Source organism: Lutra lutra, chromosome 2 (genome assembly GCF_902655055.1).
Source record: "Lutra lutra chromosome 2, mLutLut1.2, whole genome shotgun sequence".
Lineage (NCBI taxonomy): Eukaryota > Metazoa > Chordata > Mammalia > Carnivora > Mustelidae > Lutra > Lutra lutra.
Genome location: NC_062279.1, coordinates 177,150,317 through 177,177,422, shown reverse-complemented (window position 1 = coordinate 177,177,422; position 27,106 = coordinate 177,150,317). Strand labels below are relative to the sequence as shown.

At 40.7% G+C, this 27,106-nt stretch overlaps 1 protein-coding gene across 4 annotated transcripts in view; it reads left to right on the top strand.

Annotated features, from left to right (window-relative positions):
• Positions 1 to 27,106, top strand: part of ATP8A1 (ATPase phospholipid transporting 8A1) — a 231,369-nt gene that overhangs the window by 179,693 nt on the left and 24,570 nt on the right. For all 4 annotated transcript variants that reach the window (XM_047719196.1, XM_047719195.1, XM_047719198.1 and 1 more), the window contains 6 exons: positions 3,858 to 3,932; positions 4,037 to 4,159; positions 7,450 to 7,528; positions 13,419 to 13,480; positions 15,766 to 15,822; positions 16,766 to 16,873. In XM_047719196.1, coding sequence (XP_047575152.1) covers positions 3,858 to 3,932; positions 4,037 to 4,159; positions 7,450 to 7,528; positions 13,419 to 13,480; positions 15,766 to 15,822; positions 16,766 to 16,873 — 504 coding nt within the window. The remainder of the gene's footprint in view (positions 1 to 3,857; positions 3,933 to 4,036; positions 4,160 to 7,449; positions 7,529 to 13,418; positions 13,481 to 15,765; positions 15,823 to 16,765; positions 16,874 to 27,106) is intronic.

Sequence of the window (27,106 nt, the reverse complement as noted above, 5' to 3'; positions counted from 1 at the left end):
TGTGGACAACTGCCAGTCTCCAATCTCCCCTTTCAGTTTTTTGTGCTGATCAGGCGTGGGAGCAGAGGACTCATTGACTATTTGTAAGCTGCTGTTTAATATGCAGAAATGCTCCATGAGGGAAAAGTCTGCGAAGCTTCAACTGCCACGCCTCTGCTGGGACGTGGAACTCAGAAAATAATACCAAGAGAGGCAGGTCTGAAGTTTCTTTGCTAATAAAGGAATGGCCTGGAACGCTTTGGGTTTCATAGATTATCAGCAACGAGTGCTTTTCCCATTGCTGTAGCACCAGGAACGTCACTATCTAGCTTCTCCATTGCCATAAATTACAGCCAAACAAACAAACACAGACTTGGCAAGTTCCATATAAAATGCTTCCTTGTGGTGGCTGCCCAGCGGTAGCCCAAGGTGTTCGTTGAAATCACTGGCTCGTTCTAAAGGAATTTTTCCCCCTCTGAGATATCTGACTCCTTCCTAGCAAAATAGGACCTTTTCTTTCAAACGATTGGTCACATCCAGGTTTCCTGGTAAGATCCCAAAACAGTGGAGTGTTTCAAAGTTCCAGAAGCTTTGATTAAAGTCAAAGAGGTGATACTTTCTGAGCACATTGTCCTGGGACATGGATTTCTTGTGAATTTAAATAATCTCCATACTTCCCCAGAAAGACTGGAATTTTCTTTCTGCATCCATGGTTCTTGTTGAGTCAAAGGAGGGGCTTTTATATGTTTATAGTCATTTAGGTGCTGTTTTATTTAGTTCAGGTTATTGAAATCTTGAAATCAGCCTTTCTGTAGACTTTTTCACTATCAAAGAACTTTTTCTCCTCTAAAATATATAAACTTGAATGTCAAAATATTTGTATAAAGGTGTAGGGTACTGTATTGAAGGATTCTGTTCATATTCTAGTCATGTCTCCTCTTTTAAAAAATGAAATTAGAGTAAGAATTGTTTAATGTAGGAAGACAATTTATAAAAACATGTTCACGTACCTTTCAATAGAAGTAAAAAGTTAAAAATGTGTTGATAGATTTCCTCTTAAAAATTCCTGCATTTCTTTCATAAGGCAATTCAATTAGGCATTTTTAAATGAACTTTAAATGAAAATGTATTCATTTATTTGCAAACTATTTTAAATGTTAAGCTTTCTATAAATATTACTTGATTTGAGGAAGGTTCTTAAATTTCAAGCTCGTAGTGACATTTGAATCCGCACCAAATGTTACATACAAAGCTAGGACACCATTCGCATTTACAAATGTTCACTCACACACATATTTAACATAACTTTCTCATTGTATATACCATTGGTGACTGCAGATACATTTATGGCTATAACCTTTTGAACCAAGTCCTATCCATTAGATAACTTGGTATGCATCTCTTTTTCAGACCAACCATGATTGGACCACATCTTCATAGATGAGCGAGGCCATAATTTGAACCTTTGTGTTTAAAAATTCCACGTATTTCCATCATACACTAAGATAGCTCAAAGAGGTTCTTTGCATGTGTTGCTGCAATAATTCACAGTTCCCTTCAGGGAGAACATTACCATCAACCAGGAGTATCACAAATACGTGTTTACATAATGCACATCTGAAAAAGTGAAAACACAACAGAGAGCATTAAAGCCCATCTTGTCACTGTGTATCTTCTTCTGCTTAAAATAAATAAATAAAGTCAGCAGCACCACCCTAAGGAATAAACTTAACTTCCTATAAACATGCCAAGTTTTTTTAAAGCATGCAGAAATGAATGACCTACCTCCTAGGCTAGGGCAAATGTTCGATTTTTTTCTGTAAATAGATGGAGGAAAGCAAGTAGGAATTTCAGATCTGACTCCCGATTCCTGTGCTTCTATGATGGTTGCTGGTAATGTGTGTTACAACCTGAACACAATTCAGACTTATTTTTCATGTGCTATTGCTGCTTTGTTTTCTTTTCCATCTCATGAAGCAGACATTTGTTTTTATATATGCTCAATCATTCCTTTCCATGATAAAAAGGAAAAAGATCAATGTGGATACAGAAGCTGTTCATAGGGAGGCCAGCCTGGGTACATATTGATAAATGGTGAATTTGTAGCAATTCATGCTTCCATAATGAGGTTAAATGAAACGTGAAGTGTAGCAAAGTCCCTGCACCTCTGATTCAGAAGTTCACTTGACTGGCACATCAAGACTGCTGTCCTCCAACAGGTTTTGTTGTTGTTATGCTTTGGTTTTGTATATGTGTTCACGTAGTAATCTCCTTGCAGGGCTAGACTTTTTACTCTTCCAGGTCTACTTGATTTTTAATTACATTTAGATCGGCTTTCCTAAAAATAATCTACGTATTCCTGACTTACTAATACTCACTTTAATTTTGCATTTGTCTTAAGCATGTGTTAGAGAAAGTTTTCATTTTTTTTATTGCCTTTCATTTTGTATCCAAAGTTAAGACTGCTGTTTTGAAGAGAATTTCAAAATACAGAAGAACACGATGCTTTATTACTTGAAGATTTATGCTTAATCAAAGCATAAATTCCAGTGACCGAGTATTTTTAATATATAAATTCAAATTTCACTTCCAGATGACTGTAATGATCAAGAAACACTTTAAAGGTTTATGAACTTTAATCCATTAATTCTTCAAATAATTATCTTTGGGGGGTGCACAAGAAAATTTTTGGAGGTGATGGATATGTGTATTACCTTCATTACAGTGACAGTTTCACAAGTGTACACATATGTCCAAACTTACCAAATGGTATATGTTAACTGTGTGCAGTCTCTTTTTTTTTTTTTTTAAAGATTTTATTTATTTATTTGACGGAGAGATCACAAGCAGGCAGAGAGGCAGGCAGAGAGAGAGGAGGAAGCAGGCTCCCTGCTGAGCAGAGAGCCCGATGCGGGGCTCGATTCCAGGACTCCGAGATCATGACCTGAGCCGAAGGCAGCGGCCCAACCTACTGAGCCACCCAGGCGCCCCTGTGTGCAGTCTCTTGTATATCAATTATACCTTAATAAATCTTTTATTTACCAAGAAAAAATAATAATAATCCATCCTTAGAAAATAGAGATGCATAGGATTTCTCTACAAGAATATTTAGTTCTGAATTATGTATAAAGGCAAAAACTGGAAGCAAGCTAAGTATCCCAAACTAGTTATAGTCACACTGTAGAGGATATACATCTATAATTTCATTCTAAGGGATATATAACACTTAATAAAATGTATATTATGTAATGTTAAGAGGGAAAAGGTCAGGACATGACACTACATACAGTAGGTTTCCAGTAAGTTAAATTTGTGAGTGTATATAAATGACCTATATGAACACAGCCAACCACAGAAGAAAACTATGATTATATTATTGGAGGAAATAATTTCATTTTCCAAACAAATGTGTTATTTCATATAATCAAAACAATAGTTTATCTCTTTAATTACCAAGAGATACTTATCTCTTTAATTACCAAGAGATACTTGTCTCTTTAATTACCAAGAGATAAATCTTTTAAAAAGGAATTAAAGCTCTAAAACTATAATACCAAAATATATTCCCTAAACTGCCTTCCAGAAAATGAGGTTATATTTCATTTTTTTAAATGTATGATTGATTGCCTAATAATATGATTCTTTTTTGACTGAAACTAATTCTGCCTGAAATAACAAATACCTTCTGAAAGGATCCCTTCAAATTCGAAAGCAGAACAGAGACGTGCCATTTCCAAGAAAGTTGTGAAAATCCTATGCTAATACTGCCATTATGTAGAGGTTGAGTTTTGGGATTCTAAGCAATGCATTTATGGTTTTGTTTGTTTGTTTGTTTGTTTTTTGGTGTCCTAACAACCTTGGGGTTGTTTTCTTCCTAGATCTGGTTTGCCTTTGTTAATGGCTTTTCTGGGCAGATCCTCTTCGAGAGATGGTGTATCGGTCTTTATAATGTGGTGAGTTTCAGACATTTGATTCTTCCTGTTTTATTAAACACTTGGAGATAAAGGTTCTGCCTGCATTAGGCTGCTTGGAATAATGACCATTGTGTGCCCTTCAGATGTTTACAGCAATGCCTCCCTTAACTCTCGGAATATTTGAGAGATCATGCAGAAAAGAGAATATGTTGAAGTATCCTGAATTATACAAAACGTCTCAGAATGCCCTGGACTTCAACACCAAGGTAGGACACGCTGGCCCGGCATGTCTGTGGCGGGCAGTGGGACTCGCTTCACTGTTTTAATTCCATGGGGCATCTGGTCTTCCAAAGCCGAGGAAACAAATTCCAGGGCTCTGACCGTGGCAAGTCATACTGGCCGAAGGTTCCGTCCGATGGGGACTCAGAAGGGTTTTTATTTGTTTGTTTTCTTATAAAAATTAGTGCATAACCACAGTTCACAAGGGTTTGCCAGGCAGCAGTAAATTGGGGCCAAAAGACAGACATGAGTGTCCTTTTGGCCCTCGGGCTTTCTATCTTTGCAGTATTGTGGGGAAAGGCTCACTCCTCACAGGAGTCAGTCTTGTGGGACTGACAAGCTCTGTCTTTACATGTATAAAGTGGTGGGGGTGGAGTGGGGTGGGAGGGCATCTCCTTCTTCATTAATTTTTTGTTTTGTGAAATCATTTTGACCTCATTAGAATATTAGATTGCATTATACTCTCTGGTCTGTAACTCATTTAGTCATAACACTCAGTATTTCCAACCCATCAGATTTTAAATACAAGATAAAATATCTAACATTTTATCTAAAAGCACATTCTGAGTTTGTATCCTACATAACACACTGTGGACTATTTGTCATGCCTTGGGGTCCCTGGTATTTATTCACCCCCAACAACAAAAACATCTCATTTACCTCCAAGTTTAGATTCTGAAGTCTTTCCACGGGCACTTTTTAGTAATTCAGGTTTCTGTTCAGAAGGAGAAAAATGGTTAATTTTATTACAGTCAAAACAAATGACATTTTGAAACTATAATAAAAGCAACAAACAGAGTACACCTTCCCCGAACTTTTCCCATCTCATAGAGTGCATTTTTATTAACATGTTACTAATCATCAGATGTAATCAGTGCTTCAAATTTAGGACAGTTAATGTAGGATATTTTTAATGTATATTAATTTTCAAAGCTCTCAGCTGATGTTTTTTCTCAGTGTACCAAGATAATAAAGCAGACAGGTGCTTCAGCTCCTCAAAGCTGTAAATGACAGTGCCTGGTTGATAGCCTTGATGTTATTCATCTTCTGAGACGACATCTTCCTGACCTCACCGTGCATGCGTGCCCAGGGGTGCACACGCAACTTGTCGGCATTGTTTTAAATAACTGAACTTGGTTAATTAAAAAAATAATAATTAAAAAAAAACCCTGAGAAATATCTTAGACCATTCATTCTGAAAACTATTTTTAATGGTCTCTTAAAACAATTAGTAGTTACAATATGCAATATCTGTGCATATTATCTTTTATTTTTTAAGGTTTTATTTGGGGATGTTTTGACACTTATTTATGACGTCTAGTTTGTATTAAATTGCACCACTTTGCTGTAATGTTTTTTGTTATCTGTGTTTGGTATTTTCAAGGGATCGTGAGACACAGTCCAGACAGATACAATGGACTGTGAGCTCTTGTTTTCCTGAAAAGGTGATTTGAGAGCTGAGAAAGTTCCAGGCCTACTGGCATACTCACAGTAATTCTCACTGACCTGGACAGTTGTATCAAAGCCACAAGTATCCAGTCTACCATAGCTCGGGCTCCACAATGCTCTCTCAAGAATTAACTTCCCAGCCACAGACTTGGCCATGGTAGTCTTGCTTATAAACATAAATTGATCCTCGCAGGATTATCCAGAGCCATTCCTGGAAAGTCACATCTTTTCATACCCTTTGCACATGGCAGCTTGGACAGTCTTGGGGCCAAGGGAAAGGCAGCCTGTTATTTCGCTGTGTAAGCAGCATTCCTTGTGTCCTTTGCTGTTCTTTTATTGTTTACAAAGTATTTCATTATCTGCGGAGCCCATGTGTTTTGAAAAGTCATCAGATTAGCCCAAAAGGATTATGCAACTTCTCTATCCTTTGAATATTTATACATAAGTTACCAACCATTTTTTCATAACCATGTGGATTTTCTAATGATTTCAGTGAAAAATCTTGGATTAAATCCCTTCTAAGTGTTTTAAAATTCAGGGACAAATGGCGACAAAATGCATAGTTGTCTACACAGCAGTTGCCGTGGGTCCCCAGTGTAGAAGTATTGTTGCCTTGAATGATGATGATTACGTTTGTTATGGTAAAAAGGGTCGGAGGTTCTGAGGTCGTGACAGGGGTTAAAGGATTAGCATGTGACAATAAGTATCGGTCAAGAAAATGGAAAAGTAGAACTAATTTTTCTTGCACCCACCTGTGCTTTCTGTCAAATAAAAACTTGTGGTAATGACATAGTGAGGAGAAGAGACAAAGGTTAATGAGTAACACAAGTTCAAATGTGTAACGTATTGGAGCGTAAATTAGATCATACAATCCAGTGTGGCTCGGCCAACTAACAAAGGAGATTGAGATCATGGTGGAAAATTTTGGGAGGCAGGCAACTTAATTTCTGTTGTTGGAACAGCTTCAGACTATTAATACATGCCAATTTTATTTAGCATAAGTTTTGCTTGGGAGAAGCACTTTTAAATGACAAAGACGCAGCTCTTCAAATCCTAAACAGGTTTTCGATAACTTAATCTTTCACATCCCTGCTACAAAGAAAAGACCAGCAATACATGCGCCCTTGCTTTTAAAATACAATAGATACAGAAACGGAATAACTCTTCAGTGATGTTATAATTGTAGGAAGTCCCATGTTGACGGGCGTTTAAAATTGTGGAAGCCTTTTGTAAATTCATTCAGTGATAGCAACGTTGCTTTAAGAAATTATATGACTTAAATGGTATACCTGTTATTTTTGGTATGTAGTACGTGTGTGTGTGTGGAGAGAGGTGTGGGGGGAGAGAGAGAAAGAATGCATTAGATTCTTATCATTGAAAAAGTGTACACTTTTACTGCACATGGGAAACAGAAAGTAGGGGTTTCACTAAATTACAGTCTTTTCAAAAGTCTGTTCTTCGAGAATTATGAAAATAGTCCCACCTAAAGAATTGCAGCACCTATCTACATTTCTTTTAACTGTTATTTTCTTTTTCAGGTAGAAATTTAAACTTTTAATACTTGGTCTTTAAAAAGCAAAAAAAAAAAAAAAAGAAAGAAAGAAAGAAAAATTCAGTGAAGCTGAAAAAACATTTTGAGAAACATAAAAATAAATAAATGACCCATGAAGGTCTAAGAGGCAGAAAGTGTCTGTCAGTTCTATTAATTCACAGTGGTGGCCCGACAGAAACACGTTTTGTGAATCTAGCTCACAGATAAAAAGAAAGGTCAGAGTTCACGGAGCTAGTTTATCGCAAATGGTTCTCATGGATTTTTGTTTTCCCTCAGGTTTTCTGGGTTCATTGTTTAAATGGCCTCTTCCACTCAGTTATTCTGTTTTGGTTTCCACTAAAAGCCCTTCAGTATGGTAAGTAGAAAGGATATGAATGCTAAGAGATGACTTTTTACGTTTTTAGAAAAATAACTCATTGTCAATATAGGTTAAAAATTATAGCAGTTTCATTTTATGCTGTTTTCCTTAACCTAAAATACATGCATCCAAAAGCTGTACACACTCTAAAGATTTTTATTAATCCTTTGGGAGCAAAGTGATTTAATATATGCAAAGCCTTTCTTCCCCACTTCTCATGTTTTCCAAACTTGCAGAGAGTTAAATTTTAGGACTCCTTTTCCCCCCCTCCGCTGATGTATAGTTTGAAGACAATAGTGCTAATATTTTATGTGGTCCATTTATCACACGTATGAGGCTTGCACCAAACTCTTTATACTGAACCTGAACAGAAATGCTTGTGTTTTCAAGTACGCGTGAGCAGATATTTTGAAGGAGGTTTTTTAATATGTTTTTAGGTTCATCTTGGAGAGCAAGCTTTCCCTCTGCTTGTTTTGAGGGAGTGATTTTACTCTGTTAGTCTTGAGAGAGGGGAGTACGGTGAATTTCCTATGCCCATAAAAATGATCTAGTAGCCACTCGACAAAAGAGATTTCCTGGGATGCTGGGTCGCCTGAGCCGACCTTCCCCTGAAATCCTGAGGAAGGCAGCCGGCTGCTCCATGCCTCTGCTCCCAAACTACAAGAATTAAACACAGGGCACATGCCCTGCCGGAGGATCTTTGTGTCCTTTAGAAGTCTCGGCCCTTACCTCCCCTGGCTGTGAGTTAACAACGGCCCACAGAGGAGTGTGCTGTCTGTCCCTTCTTGCCGACCTACAGTCTATTCTGCAAGGTGGTCTTTGCAAAATGTAAATCAGACCGGGTGCCTCTCGCTGTTAAGTTTAGAAAGAAATGCACAGCCCTCACCGTGGTTAATCCTGCCACCTGTGCCATGTCCCATCCCACTCCAGCCCCCAACCCTCTGTCCCCTCGGTGCTCCAGCCTGCTACTTGCCTACACGTCTTCCTTCCTCCTCCTCCTCCAGGGAGTCCCACCAGCTCTCCCCCTCACCCCCTGAGGCTTGTGCTCCCAGAGAGCCACCTTCACGGCCCTTCTCTGCTCCCATGTCTTCCCCTCATTATCCCTCATCTTCTTTAGGATATCTTTACCTATCAGGGTGTGATGCATTTGCTCAGTTTTTATTCTCTCTCCCCGTCAGTATCAAAGCTCCTGAAGAGCAGAGAACAGTGTAGTTCAGCGTTGTATTTGCAGGACTTAGAACAGAGCCTAGCTAGTCATTAGCGCTTGGGAACCCATCGCTGAGTTAATGGGGTCACGGGGCCTGCGTGGGGTGAGTGTTACAGGGAGGGCGGGCCCTTCGTGTCCGAATCAAGATTTTCATCTCATTTCTTTAATAATTTCTCTCCTGGTACACTAAATACTTCTCATGTTCTAAGCCATGGAAATGAGTAGTAAGAAAAATCCAAATAAAACACAGCCTGTTGACTTCAATAGACCAAGAGAACCACAATGGATTTTTTTTTTTTTTTTTTTGGAGCTATAATTCACATGCCGTTAAATTCACCCTTTTAAAATTATATTATTCGGTGGGTTTTTTAGTATATTCAGAGAATTGTACCAATTCACCACGATCCAATGCCAGAACATTTCCATCACTCCATAAAGAAGCCCCATGCCCATTAGCAGTTATTCCCCACCGCTCCTCACCCCAAGTCCCTGGAAACCAGTAATTGTTGTCTGTGAATTTGTCTCTTCTGGACGTTTCATAAGAATGGAATCATGTCATATGGGGCCTTGGTTCATCCATGTTGCTGCAGCATGAATCAGTACCTCACTCCTTCTTACAGATGAGTGATACTCCCTCGTATGGGTTTTCCACATTTTCATTATCCATTCCTCTGTTGAGGGACGTTTAGATGGTTTCCACTCTTCGAGCCATGGGATATTGAACTCTAGGGTATAATATGGAACCTTAGACAATTTCTCTAGGTAAGGCTTATTTTCAGATTGCAAAATCAATATAGGTATGAAAGACAAGGCATGTCCATTGCTTGCTGTGTTTCAACATTCTAAACTGGAAAAAGGAAATTCAATATCAAAAGTCTTTCCAGCCAAATAGCGTGTAAAACACCATGACGGTGACAGGGTTTGAAAGGAATTCCCAAGTGACTCCAGCTCCTGGAGAGCAGATCCTGGGGCTCTCTTTGCTTTTGTCTGGGAAACTGCCCAAGTTCGCCACCTTCAGCCGGGGGCAGTTTATGAAATGTGCCGCCTGTAGAACCCAAATCCAGCCCAGTCCAGAGCACATGTGGTCTCTCTTCTTAAGACATGTATGGGGTGTGGGATAAATTACATTCTAACATTCTAATGTTGAGGGGTTTATTGGGTTTTCTTTGCCTTGTTTTTAATTTTTAAATAAATAGAGGTTTTGCATTTTTTTTTTTTGGCTTTTGAAAGGATGGGGTACACAAGAAATGTATGAGTATATAAAGTACAGCTAAACATGCATTAATTCACTCGCTTCAGTGGTTCCCAAAGTATGGCCTGTAGACACCTTCAGAAATATCCATGATGACCTTCTTAGGGTACCTGAGGTCAAAATTTCAAAATTTGCATAGTACTATCCAGACATTATTTTTTTGTCTTGTGGCTGATACAAAAGCAAGGGTGGGTAAAATTGCTGGTGCCTTGGCACAAATAGTGGTTCCAATACCTTCGTGGACATGATAGTCTTCCCTGCCATGCACCCAATTAAAGAAGCAACAACAAAAGTCAGTGTCACTTAAGAATGTCCTCAAAGAAGCTGTCAAACTAAGACTTCTGTTCCATCTTGAAACCTGGTGCATATCTCATGAATATTCTGTGTTACACAAGGGGAAGTGAACAGAAAGCCCTTCTGAACGCCAGTGAGAGTCGTACCAGGCAGGATGCCCTGTGGACCATTTGAGTTGTGACCTGCACCAACTGCTGTCATGAGGTTACAGAATCCTGCCTAAGGGTTGCCAGGTTGGCTCAGTTGGTTAAGCCACTCACTGCCTTAGGCTCAGGTCATGATCCCAGGATCCTGGCATCGAGTTCCGCTCCTCAGCGAGGAGCCTGCTTCTATCTCTGCCTCTGCCTACCACTCTGCCTGCTTGTGCTCTTTCCCTCTCTCTGACAAATAAATAACTAAATAAAATCTTAAAAAAAAGAAAGAAAGAAAGAAAGAAAGAAAGAAAGAGTCCTGCATGACTTGAAGGCCCACCCAAAGCATCAGGGGGAGCCATTGGTTTCAGTGTAATAGAGTACTGTAACTTCATGGTACAATTTCAGGCTCCACACTGTAACGAACCTCTAAGAAACTACTTGTCGACTTTTTTTTTTTTTTTAAGATTTTATTTATTTATTTGACAGAGAGAAATCACAAGTAGGCAGAGAGGCAGGCAGAGAGAGAGGAGGAAGCAGGCTCCCCGCTGAGCAGAAAGCCCGACGCGGGGCTCGATCCCAGGACCCTGAGATCACGACCCGAGCCGAAGGCAGCGGCCTAACCCACTGAGCCACCCAGGCGCCCCTACTTGTCGACTTTTGATGTAGTTTCAAAGTAGCCACACTTGGGAGAAAAGATTATTAAAACACTCCTCTGTTATAACTCCATCTCTCTGTGAAGTTGAATTTTCCTTATATATCTCAACCAGCATATCAGAATCCAGCTTCCTTCTCTTGAGCAAGACATTAAAGAGATTATAAAAATAGAAAACAAGGCCAATTTCCTCACTAACCTTTTTTGTTGGGGCAAATACTACTTATAAAATCCGTTTATATTCTATGGATGGAGTTTTTTACTATTATCATTAGATAAATCAGTATATATTTTTTAATATTCTGCCTTAATTTATAACTTGGTAAATATTGATAGATATAAACCACATAAACAAAAGTTTTTGGAGATCATCAATAATTTCCTAAGTGTAAAGGAGTCTAGAGACCAGAAAGTATGAGAATGAATGGTTTACCTGAGTCATGCAAATGCTGACTCTGACATTCCCTACAGTAGGTTCTTTTGTTTCTTTCTCTACGTGACCTTGAAATGAATCTCTGACTTCTTCATGTTGAACCAGTCACGACCAGAAGGCTTCCCTGGACCCAAATGTGATTATTTTTGATAACCTGTATACACTGGCTAAAGGACCAGCGTAAAAGCATGGAAGTCAGGACGTGATCATGAGACACCTTCAGTTATTTCGTAGATTTCTGAGTATGTTAGTTTGGTTGTATAGAAGTTTGCAGAGTCATGGCAGACACGAGTTTATAAACAGTGTGTTCAGAAGACACAGTACCTCTAGGCGCAGCTGAGACTCAGTCCGTTGAGCATCTGACTCTTGGTTTCACCTCAGGTCATGATCTCAGGGTCGTGGGATCAAGTCCCATGTCGGGCTCTGTACTGACTCTGCTTGGGATTCTTTCCTTCTTCCTCTCCTTCCCCCTCTGCCCCTCGCCCCCTTCTCACTCACTCTCTCAAATAAATAAAATCTTAAAAAAAAAAAAAAAAGACATAGCACATCAAATCCTGTATCCTTAATCGGGGAATACCACTACAGAGGAGTCTCCTAGATTACTGCTTACCAGCCCTTCTTCAAACCAAAAACTCTAGAGTGGGGTAAGGTCCCATACTGGAGTGTCTGCAACGTGTGCACCCAGCACTGGAACACTGTGCTTGGCGTCTCCCATAGGAAGTCTTATTTTAATATCAAAAGCCCTCCAGGGCGTAGGTAGTTACACTCCATCTTTTAAGTGAAGAAACTGAGTTCCCTTGGAGATTGGTTATAAACCAACATTACACAACTAGTCACAGAACCAAGCCTGGTCTGTGTCTCCCAAACTTAATGGACTGTTCCTTCTCTTCATACCGGCACCCTCTGCCTGTCTCGTCCCATACTTTATTCTAACATAGTTTGTCCTTACATATGAGATTTTGAATAAATATTGTTGAATTGTTGAATATTTGCGTAAGATATTGTACTGCATATGCCATGGGTTTTAAATTTTTCCTTGGTGCCAAAGATTTCATTATTCAGTTATTTTTAATTTTTTATCTTTTTATCAGTAATCATGATTTTTTGTTAGCTACCACACCCTTCATGTAAACCCACAGTTCTCAGTCATTGCTGGATAACAAAATACTTCAAAATATGTGCCTTAATTCAGCCAAACCTTCTATGAGCCATATGCCTGGAACCATATTGGTGCCCTTCAGTCTTCTGTGATTTGCATTTATGAATCCCTTTTGGTCTGATGCCAACAACTTCATTGAGAGAAAGTAAGAAGTCTCCCAGAGACCCTCATCTATATTGTTAGCAAAGTTCTTTATTAAGGTTCAGGATGTTTCCTCCTTTCTCAAATACCCATAGAATTAGGCTTTACTTGAACAATTGGTTTTGTTTATTTTTTCCCCCTCATGGATCCTAAGAATTGTTAACAAGTCAGGTTTCCTCCTTCATGTTGGTTATTGGAAATTGTTTTTAATTTGTGACCCACATTTATAGCAACTTTGTGAGACTTCTTATAATTTTTTCTTTAATTAGCCTCGTTTGATTCCATGGTGTGACACTTGGTTCTCCTTCTTTTGTTCAACGATTATAAGTTGATTTATCTCTGAAAGAATTCTGAAAGGATCTCTTTGGTTTCCATTTCTTTTTTTTTTTTAAGATTTTATTTATTTATTTGACAGAGATCACACATAGGCAGAGAGGCAGGCAGAGAGAGAGAGAGGAGGAAGCAGGCTCCATACTGAGCAGAGAGCCCAATGCGGGGCTCGATCCCAGGACCCAGGGATCATGACCTGAGCCAAAGGCAGAGGTTTTAACCCACTGAGCCACCCAAGTGCCCCTTGGTTTCCATTTCTAATGAGCCTCTCTTCTTGTCATGCAGGTAATGTATTTGGAAATGGGAAGACCTCTGATTATCTGCTGTTGGGAAACTTTGTTTACACAGTGAGTACACAGCATTTGCCTAGTTTGTATATAAAATCAATCCTTTCATATGTGTTCATTTTATTGTCAAATTTAACCATGTGCATTTCTGAACATAGGGTTGTTTGCACTTCCCTTTAAAAATGAAATAAAATGTTTTGACTATTAAGAGATTATATTAGGTTATTAATAAGTCACTTAGACTCACTGACTTGATAGGACTTTTGTTGCTATTATTTTTAGCATTCCCTCCTTCCTCTTAGCACCCCCCCAGTTCCCCTTTCTCTCTTCCTTGTCTTTTTCTTCATTTTTATTTTACTGCCCTTGCGAATACTTTTTTTTAATTGCTAATTAATTTAGTTGCTAATTTAATTGCTAATACTAATTTTTTTTTGCTTTCCTGAATTTATGGCAAATATTATCATACTGTTCTTTGATGTTTAACCAGTAATGATTCTAGAGTCTCACAATAACTAAAATGGGAGACATTTACTCTTTGGGGACATTCCATCCACAGAAGGCATGGAAACCACTGTGTTATGTCACTATCCAAACACTTACAGAGGACACACACATGAGTGCAAGCCCGTTCCTGCCATAAAGGGCCAAAAAATGTCTTAAGACCACTTTTCCCTTAGAAAAAAGGCACTACTTGGATGCTAAGGCCCGAGGTCACTTGGTTGGTGTCTGATAAGTTTACTACAACCTTCAACACTGAATCCTCAGGCCAGGGTTCCTTCTTCTGATTCTGTGTCCCTCTCTGTGCCCCCCGAGGGAGGTTGGGGAGCTGCTCCAGATAATAAGCGGCTGTCAGCATGGCTGACTTCGTTGGGAGAAAAACCATAATATGGTATTTACATATCAAGTGTTTAAATTACTGAATGATGGGACATTGAGGCCATTAAATAACAGAGGGATCAAGTTATTTTCTAGGGGTTCTCCTTTCCTTTGACTCAACCCACGGAAGTAGTAGCAGAAAGGAAAAATATGTTTGGAGGGCTGGTGACTTGGTCTGCAACGTGAGTGTAAAACAGAAATAAGTACTAGATAGAGTCAGTTTAGAAATTAATCCAAGTATAGAGCAGTGACGTCTCTTAGGACACGTTAAAATATTCTGGTCTCAGGAGTATTAATTTTATGTCAAATTAATTTTATTAATTTTATGTCACACTGTATCTCTTAGTTTTGAACTTCTTTTTAGCTTGTTAATGAGTACTTAGGTTCTCACAAGAGTTTAACTTCTACAGAATTAATCCTAAATTGCCTTTAGAGATCTTGCTGAGAAAGCCCAAATGCCATCCCTGAGCCTGATTCTCTGATCCCATGGGGAAGGCCCTAACGCTCTTTGCAAACCTGAACTAGAACAAGGCACGTAAGCGCCTATCACCCAGCGGTGCTAGGCCTGCTTCTCACTCCCACCACTGCCAACTACCGGAAGTGGCTAGAATTCTGTTGACTACTAACAGTATTTGAAATTTTATCTTTAATTATAAATAGCTACTAACAGATTACAGTGCTATGCACTGTTCTTGTGTTTTATACTCCCTGCCCTCTGAGGCAGGGGATCATTACCAGGCCCAGATTACAGATGAAGAAACTGAGACACAGATATCAAGTCACTCACTTTGTTCCTTAACCAAAACACCTAATAAATGGTGGAGCCTTGACCACGAACAGTCTGACTCCAGGGCAAGTCCAGTTAACCGTGGCCCCACCCTCTGGAAAACCCAGGGCCGTTCATTAAACCTAGTGCCCTTACTTCCAAATTAGCAGCAGGGTCAGTGACGGTAATGGGTGTGTACATCCTGGAGGGTATTAACAGGCTTTTATATCATGATCTGTAGGGTTGTTAAGTAAGTCAAGTTACAGAGTAAGTGTTTAGGTTTCTAAATATCCAGCTATACTACTTTTAGGATTTATCCTTAAAATTTGGAAAGTAGGGGCTTTAAGTATTACAGATGATAGACAATTGAAGCAAGCTTGAAAATCCAAGTTACTGCAGACGTGCACTCATCATTCAGAAATGAATCCACAGAAGCCTTGTGGATGGACTGGGAAGGTGTGCAGGGGAGGAGAGCGGTGGTAGGATGCTGCTCTGGGCCCTTCTGACCGGTCACGGCCATCATGGGCAGGCACCTGGCTCATTCACCTGTGTCGTTGCAAGATGGACATACAAAGCAAGCTGAGTCATCGACCAGTCCCATAGTCTCATTCACTGTGTAACGCCTGGTCTTTATAAACCTCCCTTTTAGCCATTTGAATTAACACATTTATGAAATAACATAACATTTTCCGTTCTGTTTTAGTTTGTGGTGATAACTGTGTGTCTGAAAGCTGGATTGGAGACATCATATTGGACATGGGTAAGAGCATCTCCAACCACAACCGAGGCATGTCTCACTTACTTACATGTTATCACGAACATTGTCATTCTTCATTCTTCCTTTATGTATCCCTGTACCCTTGTTCCGTGCATTGTTCATTGTGAGGGGTCTTGGGTGGAGGGGGAGGAACCAGGAATTCTAGTGTGTCCAGTTTGGAAACAGCAAGTGAAAAAAAAAAAAAAAACTCACATGAGTTTATGGACCACAAGATTTTCAGAACCTTTAATATATTATTGTGACTCTCCCAGGAGGGAGAGAGGCTTCCAAAACTTGACTAAGAACCTTACTTAGTAGAGCATGTCACAAGACACATTCCACAGAAAACCCATTGGAAAATGATTTCGAAAAACCGGCGATATGAGCGAAAGATTTGTCCTCAGACGTTTCTAAATATCCAGTCAGGATAAAACAAGTTCCATTTTAGAACATTAGTTCTGAAGTAGATTCACATCCGGGAAGAGAGATCAAGGAAACAAAAGGAAATGAAAGTTTGATGCGCAGGGGAAAGATGGGCCCACGAAACGTGGATCGGACAGTCCCGACATCCAGGTGGCGTTCTCACAGGTGGTATCTAGCCTCTTCAGGCAAGACTGCGCAAAGCAGAAATAAAGGAGGTTAAAGATGGTAGCAGATAAAAAAAAAAAAAAAAAAGAGGAGAATCAGAGGAGAGAGGCCCCCAAAGGAGGTAGAGAGGGAAGAGTTGGAAATGCCAGTCCCGCAAACATCCTAGCTGTTGGGGAAGACACTAGCATTAGCACCTATGAAACATCCTGTTAAAATACACATGCATCATTATTCAGAAATTCCTAGAAAGAATATTTTATGTTGTCGTAAAAAAGTAATAAGGGCATTTGCAACAGCTGTGTGCGTGTACACTCAGTCTCCCTGAAAGTCTCGTGTCTCACTTTCCCTTCCTTCACAGTTCAGCCACATTGCGATTTGGGGCAGCATCGCACTCTGGGTGGTGTTTTTTGGCATCTACTCGTCTCTGTGGCCTGCCGTTCCGATGGCCCCCGATATGTCAGGAGAGGTAAGGTGTCCCCGTCACTCATGACAGACAAATCTGGAAAATTGGTATTCATTAGTGAGCCCTAATTGTTCAGCTTGGATTTATGTCAAAATAGTATTTGACCCTTTAAAAGCTATTCTTAAACTCCACGGTTGCAAGTGATAAATCTTGAGGGACTATTTTACACTTGGACATTTTACTTAAATCTGACTTATCCTTTCATAAGCATAGCTAGAACCATAAAATATGGTCGTCGGGGGCTTGAATCATGTTAAGAATCTCCACCCAGAAGATGCCATTTTAAAATTAGACCGTAAATCCACAGATACATTTTGGAGAAGCAATCTGGGGAAATAGCAAGCTTATGTCTTTGGGACAGTCTATCATTTCTTCCGTTATCTCTTATTCTAAAGAAAAGTCTACTGTCGCTGGATTTAATGTACTTTCTGAGAGTCTTCTTAAACGATACCAGTTTGGTTTTCGTTTTGAACGAGTTAGGGCATCTGACGGTGCGGCCTTATCACAGTCCATTTTCAATCCTGTCTGTCAGTTTCTTGTTACACGGGTAGGAATTGAGTTATTAGGTGTTCATGGGGGAGTGTCACAAGATCTCCTTTCCTTCAGAAGAGATTCCAGCAGTAGGAAGGTTTATGATTTCAATTGTAGGAAATTTGACATAAAATGTATAAAAGAAAATGTGGAAAACATTTCAGGATTTCCTGTGACCTCACAGTAACTTGCAAATCAAGGAAATGTGAGCTCCGTTCCTACACTGTTGTCCTGCAGCCTCAGGAAAGCTTTCCAGTGGTTTCCATGGATTTGTTGCCCCTAAGTACCGCCTGAGTACCTTTCACTTTTGACAGTCTGGTTTATAGATCATTTTCATGAAATTTTATCTGACAGCATCCTGCTTTTTATAAATTAGCAGAATGCAGACACACTTTAAGAAAAAAATTTTGTGGTTAAATTTATTAGAGAGAGGCATTATATACTATTACAGCGAAACCAGACATATCAAGGAACAAGTATTTCCTTCCACCAAAAGTGAAGGCCGCTTTTGAAACATGTACTGTGAACTCTAGCAGATTTATAGCATGTATTTTGAGGAAAACAGAGAGAAAGCTATGAATGCACCTCCTCCCTACCTTGGTTTGAGCCCTTTTTCCCTGAAGAAATAAAATCCAAGACCGTATATGTCTGAAGATGCCGCTTGGAAAATCGGTTCTATTCTTTGTGTCCATTTGATGGGCTCTGTCTGATTGGACCTGCTTTTCCCTCAGGTTAATTTCAACTTAATGTCATTTTCACGAGACCTCATTTTATCTCATTTCTTAATGCTTTATCTTCAAGATCAGGGACCCGAGAGATGTCGAGATTCAGATAGTTTAAGCAACTGAAGCCAACAGCTTTTGATGACAAGAACAGAGTTTTTGACCACCTACTTCTAAAACAAGTGTGAAGTTTGATTGGCTTCTTGCCAACCAAATATAATTCTAGCCTTGCCTGTAGAATTCCTGGTATTACCCAAACACAAAACTTAATATCATCTCTTGGGACTTGCGGTGATGCTGTGTTTAATTCGAAGTGAAATGAATGTCAGTACTCGATCACGTTTCTGTTCACTTCATATACAGTGGGAAGTGCTAACAGGGGTTCTTTTTCTTGTTATTTTATTACTCCTGATGCTTTAAATATAATGTTTAAATAGCTGGGGCTCCACTGAAAATATGAAGAATGGATTAATTTACCTATAGGCTTGACTGGTTTGTCCAAAATCTAAGTTGGTTGAATTTATTCAAAGAAAATGCTTTAAATTTATGTAGTACTTAGTGCTTACAAAGCATTTTGATATATGTGTATGTGGGCAAATGAGCCTCTCAACAACTCCCAAGACAGGGTTTAACAAGTATGCCACTCAGATTCTCCGGGATAGAGAGTCCACATTTGCTGTTTCCTGGGCCTGGAGCAATGGATCCCAAGAAATATTTGTAGCAATACTCAATGTTGGACATTCTTACTACATGTAGAGAGTCACTAGTTCTACTATAATCCAGTTATTTTCAGAAAGAAGGAAGTAGGGACGCCTGGGTGGCTCAGTTGGTTAAGCAGCTGCCTTCGGCTCAGGTCATGATCCCAGCGTCCTGGGATCGAGTCCCACATCAGGCTCCTTACTCATTGGGGAGCCTGCTTCTCCCTCTGCCTCTGCCTGCCATTCTGTCTGCCTGTGCTTGCTCTCTCTCCCTCTCTCTCTCTCTGACAAATAAATAAATAAAATCTTTAAAAAAAAAAAAAAGGAAGTACCCTTAGGTTTACATTTTTCTAAGCTTAAAATTCTTTCTTGCAGTCAAGAGTATAGCCAGAAACAGGGGTGCCTGAGTGGCTCAGTGGGTCGAGCAGCTGCCTCTTAATGTCGGCTTAGGTCATCATCTCAGGGTCCTGGGATTAAGCTCCGCATCGTGCTCCACACACAGTGCAAGTCTGTTTGTCCCTCCCCGTTGGCCCCTCTTCCTGCTCATTCTCTCTCTCTCTCTTCCTCTCTGAAATAAATAAAATCTTTTTTTTTTTAAAGAATACAGCCAGATACATACATACATGCATATATACAAACATGCAAATATATGAAAAATTCATTTATTTACCAATATCTGTGTGTGTGTATGTATAAAACTGGCCAGCCATCCTGGATAAAATTTACTTATGCATCTGTTAACTTTCATAGCAAAATACTATTATAACAAAATACTATTATATATTACATATATTACTGCATGTTACATATAGTAATATATTACTACAAATAATATCAGGCTCAGTATAAATCTTAGCCTTCCTCAGTCTGATGTGTTTAATGTAATCCACATAATGAAACATGGCCTGGGGCAGCCCCCAGGACTTAAGGTTCCTCCACAGGATTTGTGAGGTAGTGTGTGGTAACTTTCTGTCACAACCACCACACAGCCTGGGTGTCTGATCCCCACACTGTACCCTAGGACTCCAGTTCTTTCCTGTACTAATGTGACAGTAATTCTTCCTAAAACAAAACAATTAATTAAATATGTATGTGTGTCTTGGTTGCCTAGAAGCTTCATAAGGCCCTGCAGGATAGTACAGAATTATGAGAGATGGAATAAGACTGAAAACAGCAGCCCAGCGCCCCCGTCCTGGTTCAAGTGGTATTTTGGAGGGCGCTACACTGTGTGGCATCAACAGGACAGAGTACGCATTCCTTCAGTCAACACTTTACCAGTAATTTGTTGATGTTCTTCAAAGTGTCAGGCACTGTTCTAGACACTGTGGATACATTAGTGAATAAAATAGACAAAAAGTCATGTACTTCTCAGCCTCCTTTTTTTAGAGGAAGAAGACAAAACAATGACATGAAATCTATAGGTTGATAGAAGTATATAAAGAAAAAATATAGCAAGCAAGGGGGACCAAGAGCCATGCTTTCAGTCATGCTCCCCACATAGCCTTGTGGCTTTTATTTCTAGTCAGATCAGGAGCCACTGGAGGGACTATAGAGGGAGGTATTAGGATCTGACTTGGGTTTTCATGGCAGGACCAGGGCTGCTGTGTTGTAAACCATTTAGGAAGTTTATCCCAGTAACCCAGGTGAGAGAAGATGTTGGTGTGGGCCAGGCAGATGGCACTGGTGGAAGTGGTCAGGTTTCATATCCCCTTTAAAGGTCAAGCAGATGGGATTTGCCGGCCACCTGGATAGGAAGAGTGAGAGGAAAAGAAAGCAAGGCAGACCCCATCATGTCGTCCATGAACTTCGTCCGGATGTGCTTGTCCTCAGGTCACTGGCTCCTCACGGCAAACCTGTTATAACCAGTTGACGGATGAGAAAACAGAGACACAGAGAAGACACAGGGGCTGATTTTGGCTCAAAAAGAGCATCTTTCAAACATCTAGAGAGCCAATGGGTCGTGATGTCTAGCAGCAGAACAGGAGGCTGAGCTCATTTAACCGCCTCTTTCTGTGCCCGGTGGCCGGCGGGGACACTTTGGCAGAATCTGTCATCCACACCTCCAAGGCTGCCTTCCAGCACCTAAAGATTCAGATCCCTGTGCCCTCCTCTTCACCCTGCTCCCTCCAGAGGAACATCTGAATTGTCGCAAGGGCACAGGCTGTTTTGTTTTAGTTCACGGGCTGTCAGGGTGCCGTACGCAAATTAGGCAACTTACAGGTACAGGTCTCATGCTTCTATATTCAGCTGGACTCGTGTTCACACATAGATCAGGATTGTCTAGTCCTGTCCGATTTACATTCTTAGTTCATCTTTGCAGCCCCGTCTGAAGACAGAGCTATTTCTCTCAACGCGTTCAAAGAGAATCCTTGCAACGCTGAGAGGGGACGGGAAGGGAACTGACATTTACTGGGCACACAGCATGTGCCGCAGGCACTGTGTGTGATTTCCGGTGTTCCTTGTTTTATTTAAATCCATGTAATAATAAACCTTTGCGGTAGGAAAAGTGATAGCAAGTAGCCCAGAGAATTCATCCCAGGTCTTCTTTTCAAATCCACTGGTTTCCTGGTTTCCTCTAACATCCTAAGGATCTAAATACCTTCTCTTTGGGCCCTGGCTCTTTTTTACCCCCAGATGGGAAATTCTTATTTTTTTTTTCTTTCTTTCCTGCAGCCATCTTCCCTGCACTCCATTGATGTCCCTGATTTAGCTGCTATTCCCCGGATACCCACAGCCCTGATCAGTTTCCCTAAGTTAGCCAGGTGCGGACATGTTCCCATCTCTTTTCAAAAGCACGCAGATTTTTCTTTAATATTTTATTTATTTATTTGACAGACAGAGATTACAAGTAGGCAGAGAGGCAGGCAGAGAGAGAGGAGGAAGCAGGCTCCCCGCGGAGCAGAGAGCCCGATGCGGGGCTCGATCCCAGGACCCTGGGATCATGACCTGAGCCGAAGGCAGAGGCTTTAACCCACTGAGCCACCCAGGTGCCCCAGCAAGCAGATTTTTTAATTCTCCCTTTTCCACACGTACCTAACTCCCTAACCCATGAATAGAAATGCCATCTCACTTCATATCCTGGCCGCTTGCCTCTTCTTGACCACAGTATTAAGATAACCAATACCCATCATATTAAAAAAGATGCTTATGAAATCGAAAACCCAATCATCCCATTATCATCGGAGAATGCCCAGTTTCCACTCCGATAGTAATAGGGCCTCGTTTTCTAGAGGCCAGTCGCCAGCATAGCACATTCCTTGCCTTCACTATGGGCATTCACGGCAACACGGGGAATTGTACATTTCATGGACACAGAGTTGTTACACACAGTTTGCAAGTTCACATGGCTTGTGAATGTGCTGAGCCTGGAATGCAGCGTCTGCCTTCAATCTCCTTACACACTGTCGTCTGTGTCCTCTGTTCTCTGTGCCCTCTATGTTTCTCTCCCTTGTCTCATCCCTCTCCATGGAGACGTTTCCTCCCAGCATCATGAGCCTTAAGGACGTGAGATGCCTTTTTCATGCGAGTGGCAACCATCGAAGTAGGTGCATCCGGTTGGTAGACTAAGCCCTTTGTCTGTATGTATTATTTCTATCATCAGCCGTCCTCAAGAGCTATGCTAGCTCTTCCCACAGATTGGGGGTTCTTTTCACACCATCAGATCGATTCTTTTCCTCTGCCTTCAGCACATTCTACATGCACGAAGTTCCAAAAATGGTTCCCCAAATATCTCAAAGTTGAATGCCGTCTTGGATGACTCCAGCTACAGCGACTGGGTGGCTCTCAGTTGGTGGGCAGGGTGTCGCCGTTTGGGAACATTCCTTCCTATAGCTTTTGCACTTTGTTTCCATTAGAGTAATTCTGCATCTCGGTCCAGAATAGTGATTTGATGCTAATGATTAACAAGTATCCCAGGAACTGGAATTATGGACATAATTATCTGTTACGAGGGAATGCTGACATCAGGGTGGGGGAACAGTGGATTATACAAAGGTAGAACATGCAACAGTAAGAAATTACAGAGGAGAGGAAAAAGCAAAAGGAAATAGCGCAACAGGCTTGGCTGCGACTTTAAATATGTCGCTGTCTTCCTCTCACAAATATGGTTGTGATTTAAGAGAAGGATTTTTTTTTTTTCGGACCTGACTTGTATTTTTTCACACCAGTGCAACAATTTATGGGGTAAGGTAGACCCTGGGGAGAAGTGCTATGTTACATAAACATATGCTAGCCTGCTTTTCCGACTTGTCTAGATGATGTTACTGGGGTTGGTATGGTTTGGTTTAGTTTGGTTTTAATTTCCAGAAGAAAACAGTGTAGCCACTATGATGAGTGTGCCAGATTAAAAACTAAAAAGCAAACTACATACATCAGGGATCATTTCATATCACGATGAATACCAGAAGCTTAGTATCGGCAAAACTTTTAAATTTATCGTGGCTTTGCAGACATGCAGCGTAAAGCACTCCCAAGCACCATCTGGTCCTGCTCTCCCTGGCCTAAGGGATCTATAAAACTACCGGAGGAAATTGAAGTTAAGGAACAAGCATGTGTTTTACAGAATTTCAGATCTCTTGATTGAGGTTTGTAAAGTCCCTCTGAAAAACAATAAAAATCTGTGTTGAACTCTTTGGTGTCACCCCTGTAGGAAAGGTATTAATAAACTACATTAGTAATACGATTTTCCTAAATTGTGCCATTGGCCACTGGGCCAAGATGATGAATTACTTTATGTATGAGGAGTTTCCTGGTTAAAATAGTCTTTATTCATTTATCAGCTTTTAATTACCTGGATGGCATGTGCTCGTTTGTTGGTCACAAGACCAGCCCTTGCCGATGGGTTGGGGCATTGTTATGATACAGTAGAGTCTCATCCAAGATGACTGTGCTTAGCCGAGTAGCCTGGAGGGAACAAGGACCCTGAAGTCTGCCACATGTTCCTCAGTGAGCCAGCAGTTGGGAACCCATCCAGCAAAACACACTGTTGGTCACCCGGCCTTGTGCCCCTGCAGTAAATGAGACAGGCCAGACTTCCACAGTGCTGAAGGCAGCTTGTGGCATAGCGGCTTCCAAGCCCAAGTAAAGAGAAGCTGTGTGGAAACACTAAGAAACAGGGGCACCTGGGTGGCACAGTTGGTTAAGCCTCTGCCTTCAGCTCAGGTCATGATTCCAGGGTCCTGGGATCAAGCCCCACGTCGGGCTCCCTACTCGGGGGTGGGGGGCCCTACTTCTCCCTCTCCCCTCTGCCTACTACTCCCCACTGCTCCTGCTCTTTCTCTGTCTCTCAAATAGATAAAATCTTTAAAAAAAAAAAAAAAAACACTATGAAGCAGAGAATGTGGCTAGACAACTGTAATAAAAAATCAGGACATTTTATTTTTTTTATTTTTTTTTAAGATTTTATTTATTTATTTGACAATTAGGCAGAGACACAGGCAGAGAGAGAGAGAGAGAGAGAGAGGAGGCAGTCTCCCTGCCGAGCAGAAAGCCCGATGCGGGGCTCGATCCCAGGACCCTGAGACCATGAACTGAGCCGAAGGCAGAGGCTTTAACCCACTGAGCCACCCAGGTACCCCATATCAGGACATTTTAAAGTTAGAGCTGTCTTTAGAGTCGTGGTGACAGCTGACTTCCTGTCAATGAGGTATCTTTAATGGCAACACAGAGCAAACATACTGAGTGTCTGATGTAGGCCAGGCTCTGTGTTGGGCGATGGAGGATGCAGAGGAATGGAATCTGTTCTTTCCCCTAAGGATCTCATTGCTAATGATGGGATGTTGGTGTCATAAACACAAGAGATGATATGGTGGACCCAAAATGCCACGACCGTGGGCAAACCCTAGGAAATTGAACAGAGCCTGCTGTTAGTAGAACAGAGCTTTGCCTGTTCTCTGGAGTCCATTCATTCTTGTATTCATTCATTCCATAAACACGTGTTGACTGCTTAATGGGTGCCGGACACCGCGTCTAAGTAATGGGTTCATGAGGCCAGAGCCCCATCAGCAGGTGGGGTGAGGGGACCAGGGAATGGGATGGAAAAACAATCACTAAATCAGGTAACAGATGACTCAAGGATGAAAGACTAACAGTCATCTCACAAAGTGATAGGAAGAAAACAGGGTGCTATGCTATGTGGCAGGACAAGAATGGCTACTCCAGGAAGGTCTTTTTGAAGAAGGAACGATTAAGCTAAGACTCAAAATGATGCATTTCAGGGCTGAGAGACCAGCAGGTGCCTGTGCTCCGAGGCAGGAATCCTGGAGCAGAGAGGGTGGGAGAAAGTGCTATGGGGAGTCAATGAGATGGGCAGAGGGCAGATCATCTCCACAAGCTCGGCATTCTTGCTCAGAAGACCAGTACAGCTTGTTTCTGAGTTATGTGCCAGGGATTCCCTCAGAAAGGCTCATAAAGGAAACCGCAGATATCACTGCTTCAGTAAAGCTCATTATTGAACACAATTCTTACATTCCCTGTTAGACTAAGATAAAGATATTGTCCGTGAGTGGTCCAAAGCTGCTTTGTTTCATGTTATCACTTAGGCTCCCCAGCACATATCATCTGAACCAAGTGATTTTTTGGCATATTTTCTGATCCTTAAAAAAAAAACATCAAATAATTGTGGATGAAATGATAGCAATTTGTTTCTCTCTCATGTAAAAGACATTGGTGATGGCAGACCGTCAAAGGCTGGTGTGGCACCTACACAGTCCTCAAGAACCAGGTTCTTGCTCTTTGCTGCTCTGCTGACCTCATAATCCAAAGTGGCTGCTTCCACACTAGCCATTTTACCAACATTCCAGCCAATAAGAAAAGGAGGAAGAAAGGTTAACCCTTTCTCTTTGATGCTGTCTCCTAGACATGGCCCACCACATTTCCACTTAGATCTCATTGGCCAAGAGCTAGTAATATGGCCACATACAGCTGCAGCAAGACAGACGGAGGAATATAGTCTGAGCTAGCAAAGTGTCCAGCCAAAAATCAAGCGTTTGCATCTAAGAAGGGGAGGAGGAATATAGTGGGGAACAGCTAGAAGTTTTTGCCATGAAAGTCATTTTGCAACATAAGCCATTTAACAGCCTTTATAGGTCTTTCTTATAGCAAAGTGCTTTTTGATTTTTTGAGTTTTTTAAAAATGACTCCCTAAAAGAGATGTTTATTATGTGACAGGATGGAGGCGTTAACTGATGCTCTGTGGTACTCATTTTACAGTTTGTAAACATATCAAATCAACATGTATACCTTACACTACATAATGTTATGTGTCAATTGTATCTCAGTAAAACTGGAAAATAAATTTCAAAATTTTAAAAGTAACTTTCTACACTCTGAGATATAGGTCAGCATGTCTCAGAGATTGAATTACTAGTAATCCAACAATTACTGCTTTCTGAGATGGTTTTTGACATAAAGAGCATTCACAAAATTCTAAAAAAAAAAAAACCTGCAGGAATGATAGAAGAGGTAAACAGGTTAAGCACTGAGATGGTGTTCCCCAACTTATACAACTTGCCCAAGAACATGGTAACATTTTTAAATTATATTTCTTATAATAAAAAGAGTATCTGGTTACTAATTCTGCCCCCATTTTTCTACTTTTAACTTTTTAAAAAAGAACAATAAGGAAGATTAAAATAAACAAGTTCTGTTCTTAATTAGTTCACTATTCTGGGAACTAGATCCCTCAAAAATAGAGTTTCAGAGCCACACATATCCTGGTGCTCTGGGCTCCCTTTTAGAAAAGATGATTTTGCATGTTCAGTTCTCAGTATATATTGGTACATAGTAAAATTTAACTTTCTTTTTAAAAAAAAGTTAACTCACCGCTTCTGGTCCCAGCTAACTCACTCTTTGTCCCTTTCCTCTGAATATTTTTCTTAATCTTGTCTTTTCTCATTCCTCCCTTTGCCAGAGGGTGGAGGTACAAAGGCTTCTCCTGGCATGGACAGCTAGATTGAACATCGGTTCCAAGTCCCTCAAAGTGATCACTCCTGCTTCCGCCCATCACCACCATCCAGAAACGTCCATGGGGGGCAAAAAGCACATAAAGGCTAGGAGCTGCTATCCCATTTGCCTATTTTTTTCTAGGCTTTGGAACAATTTGCATCTTTTCTACAATTTTTGTTTGTTTATTTGGAGTAGGCAAAGCCAAGGTTTTTCTTTGTCTTTGAGTAATCAAGAGCTTCTGGGAATAATTGCAAACATAGCTGGAGTTTATTTGAAACACTCTTTTTCTTAGTTATTTTCTGGGTGTTCTGCCCTGTCTGTTTTTATGGGGAAACTAATAA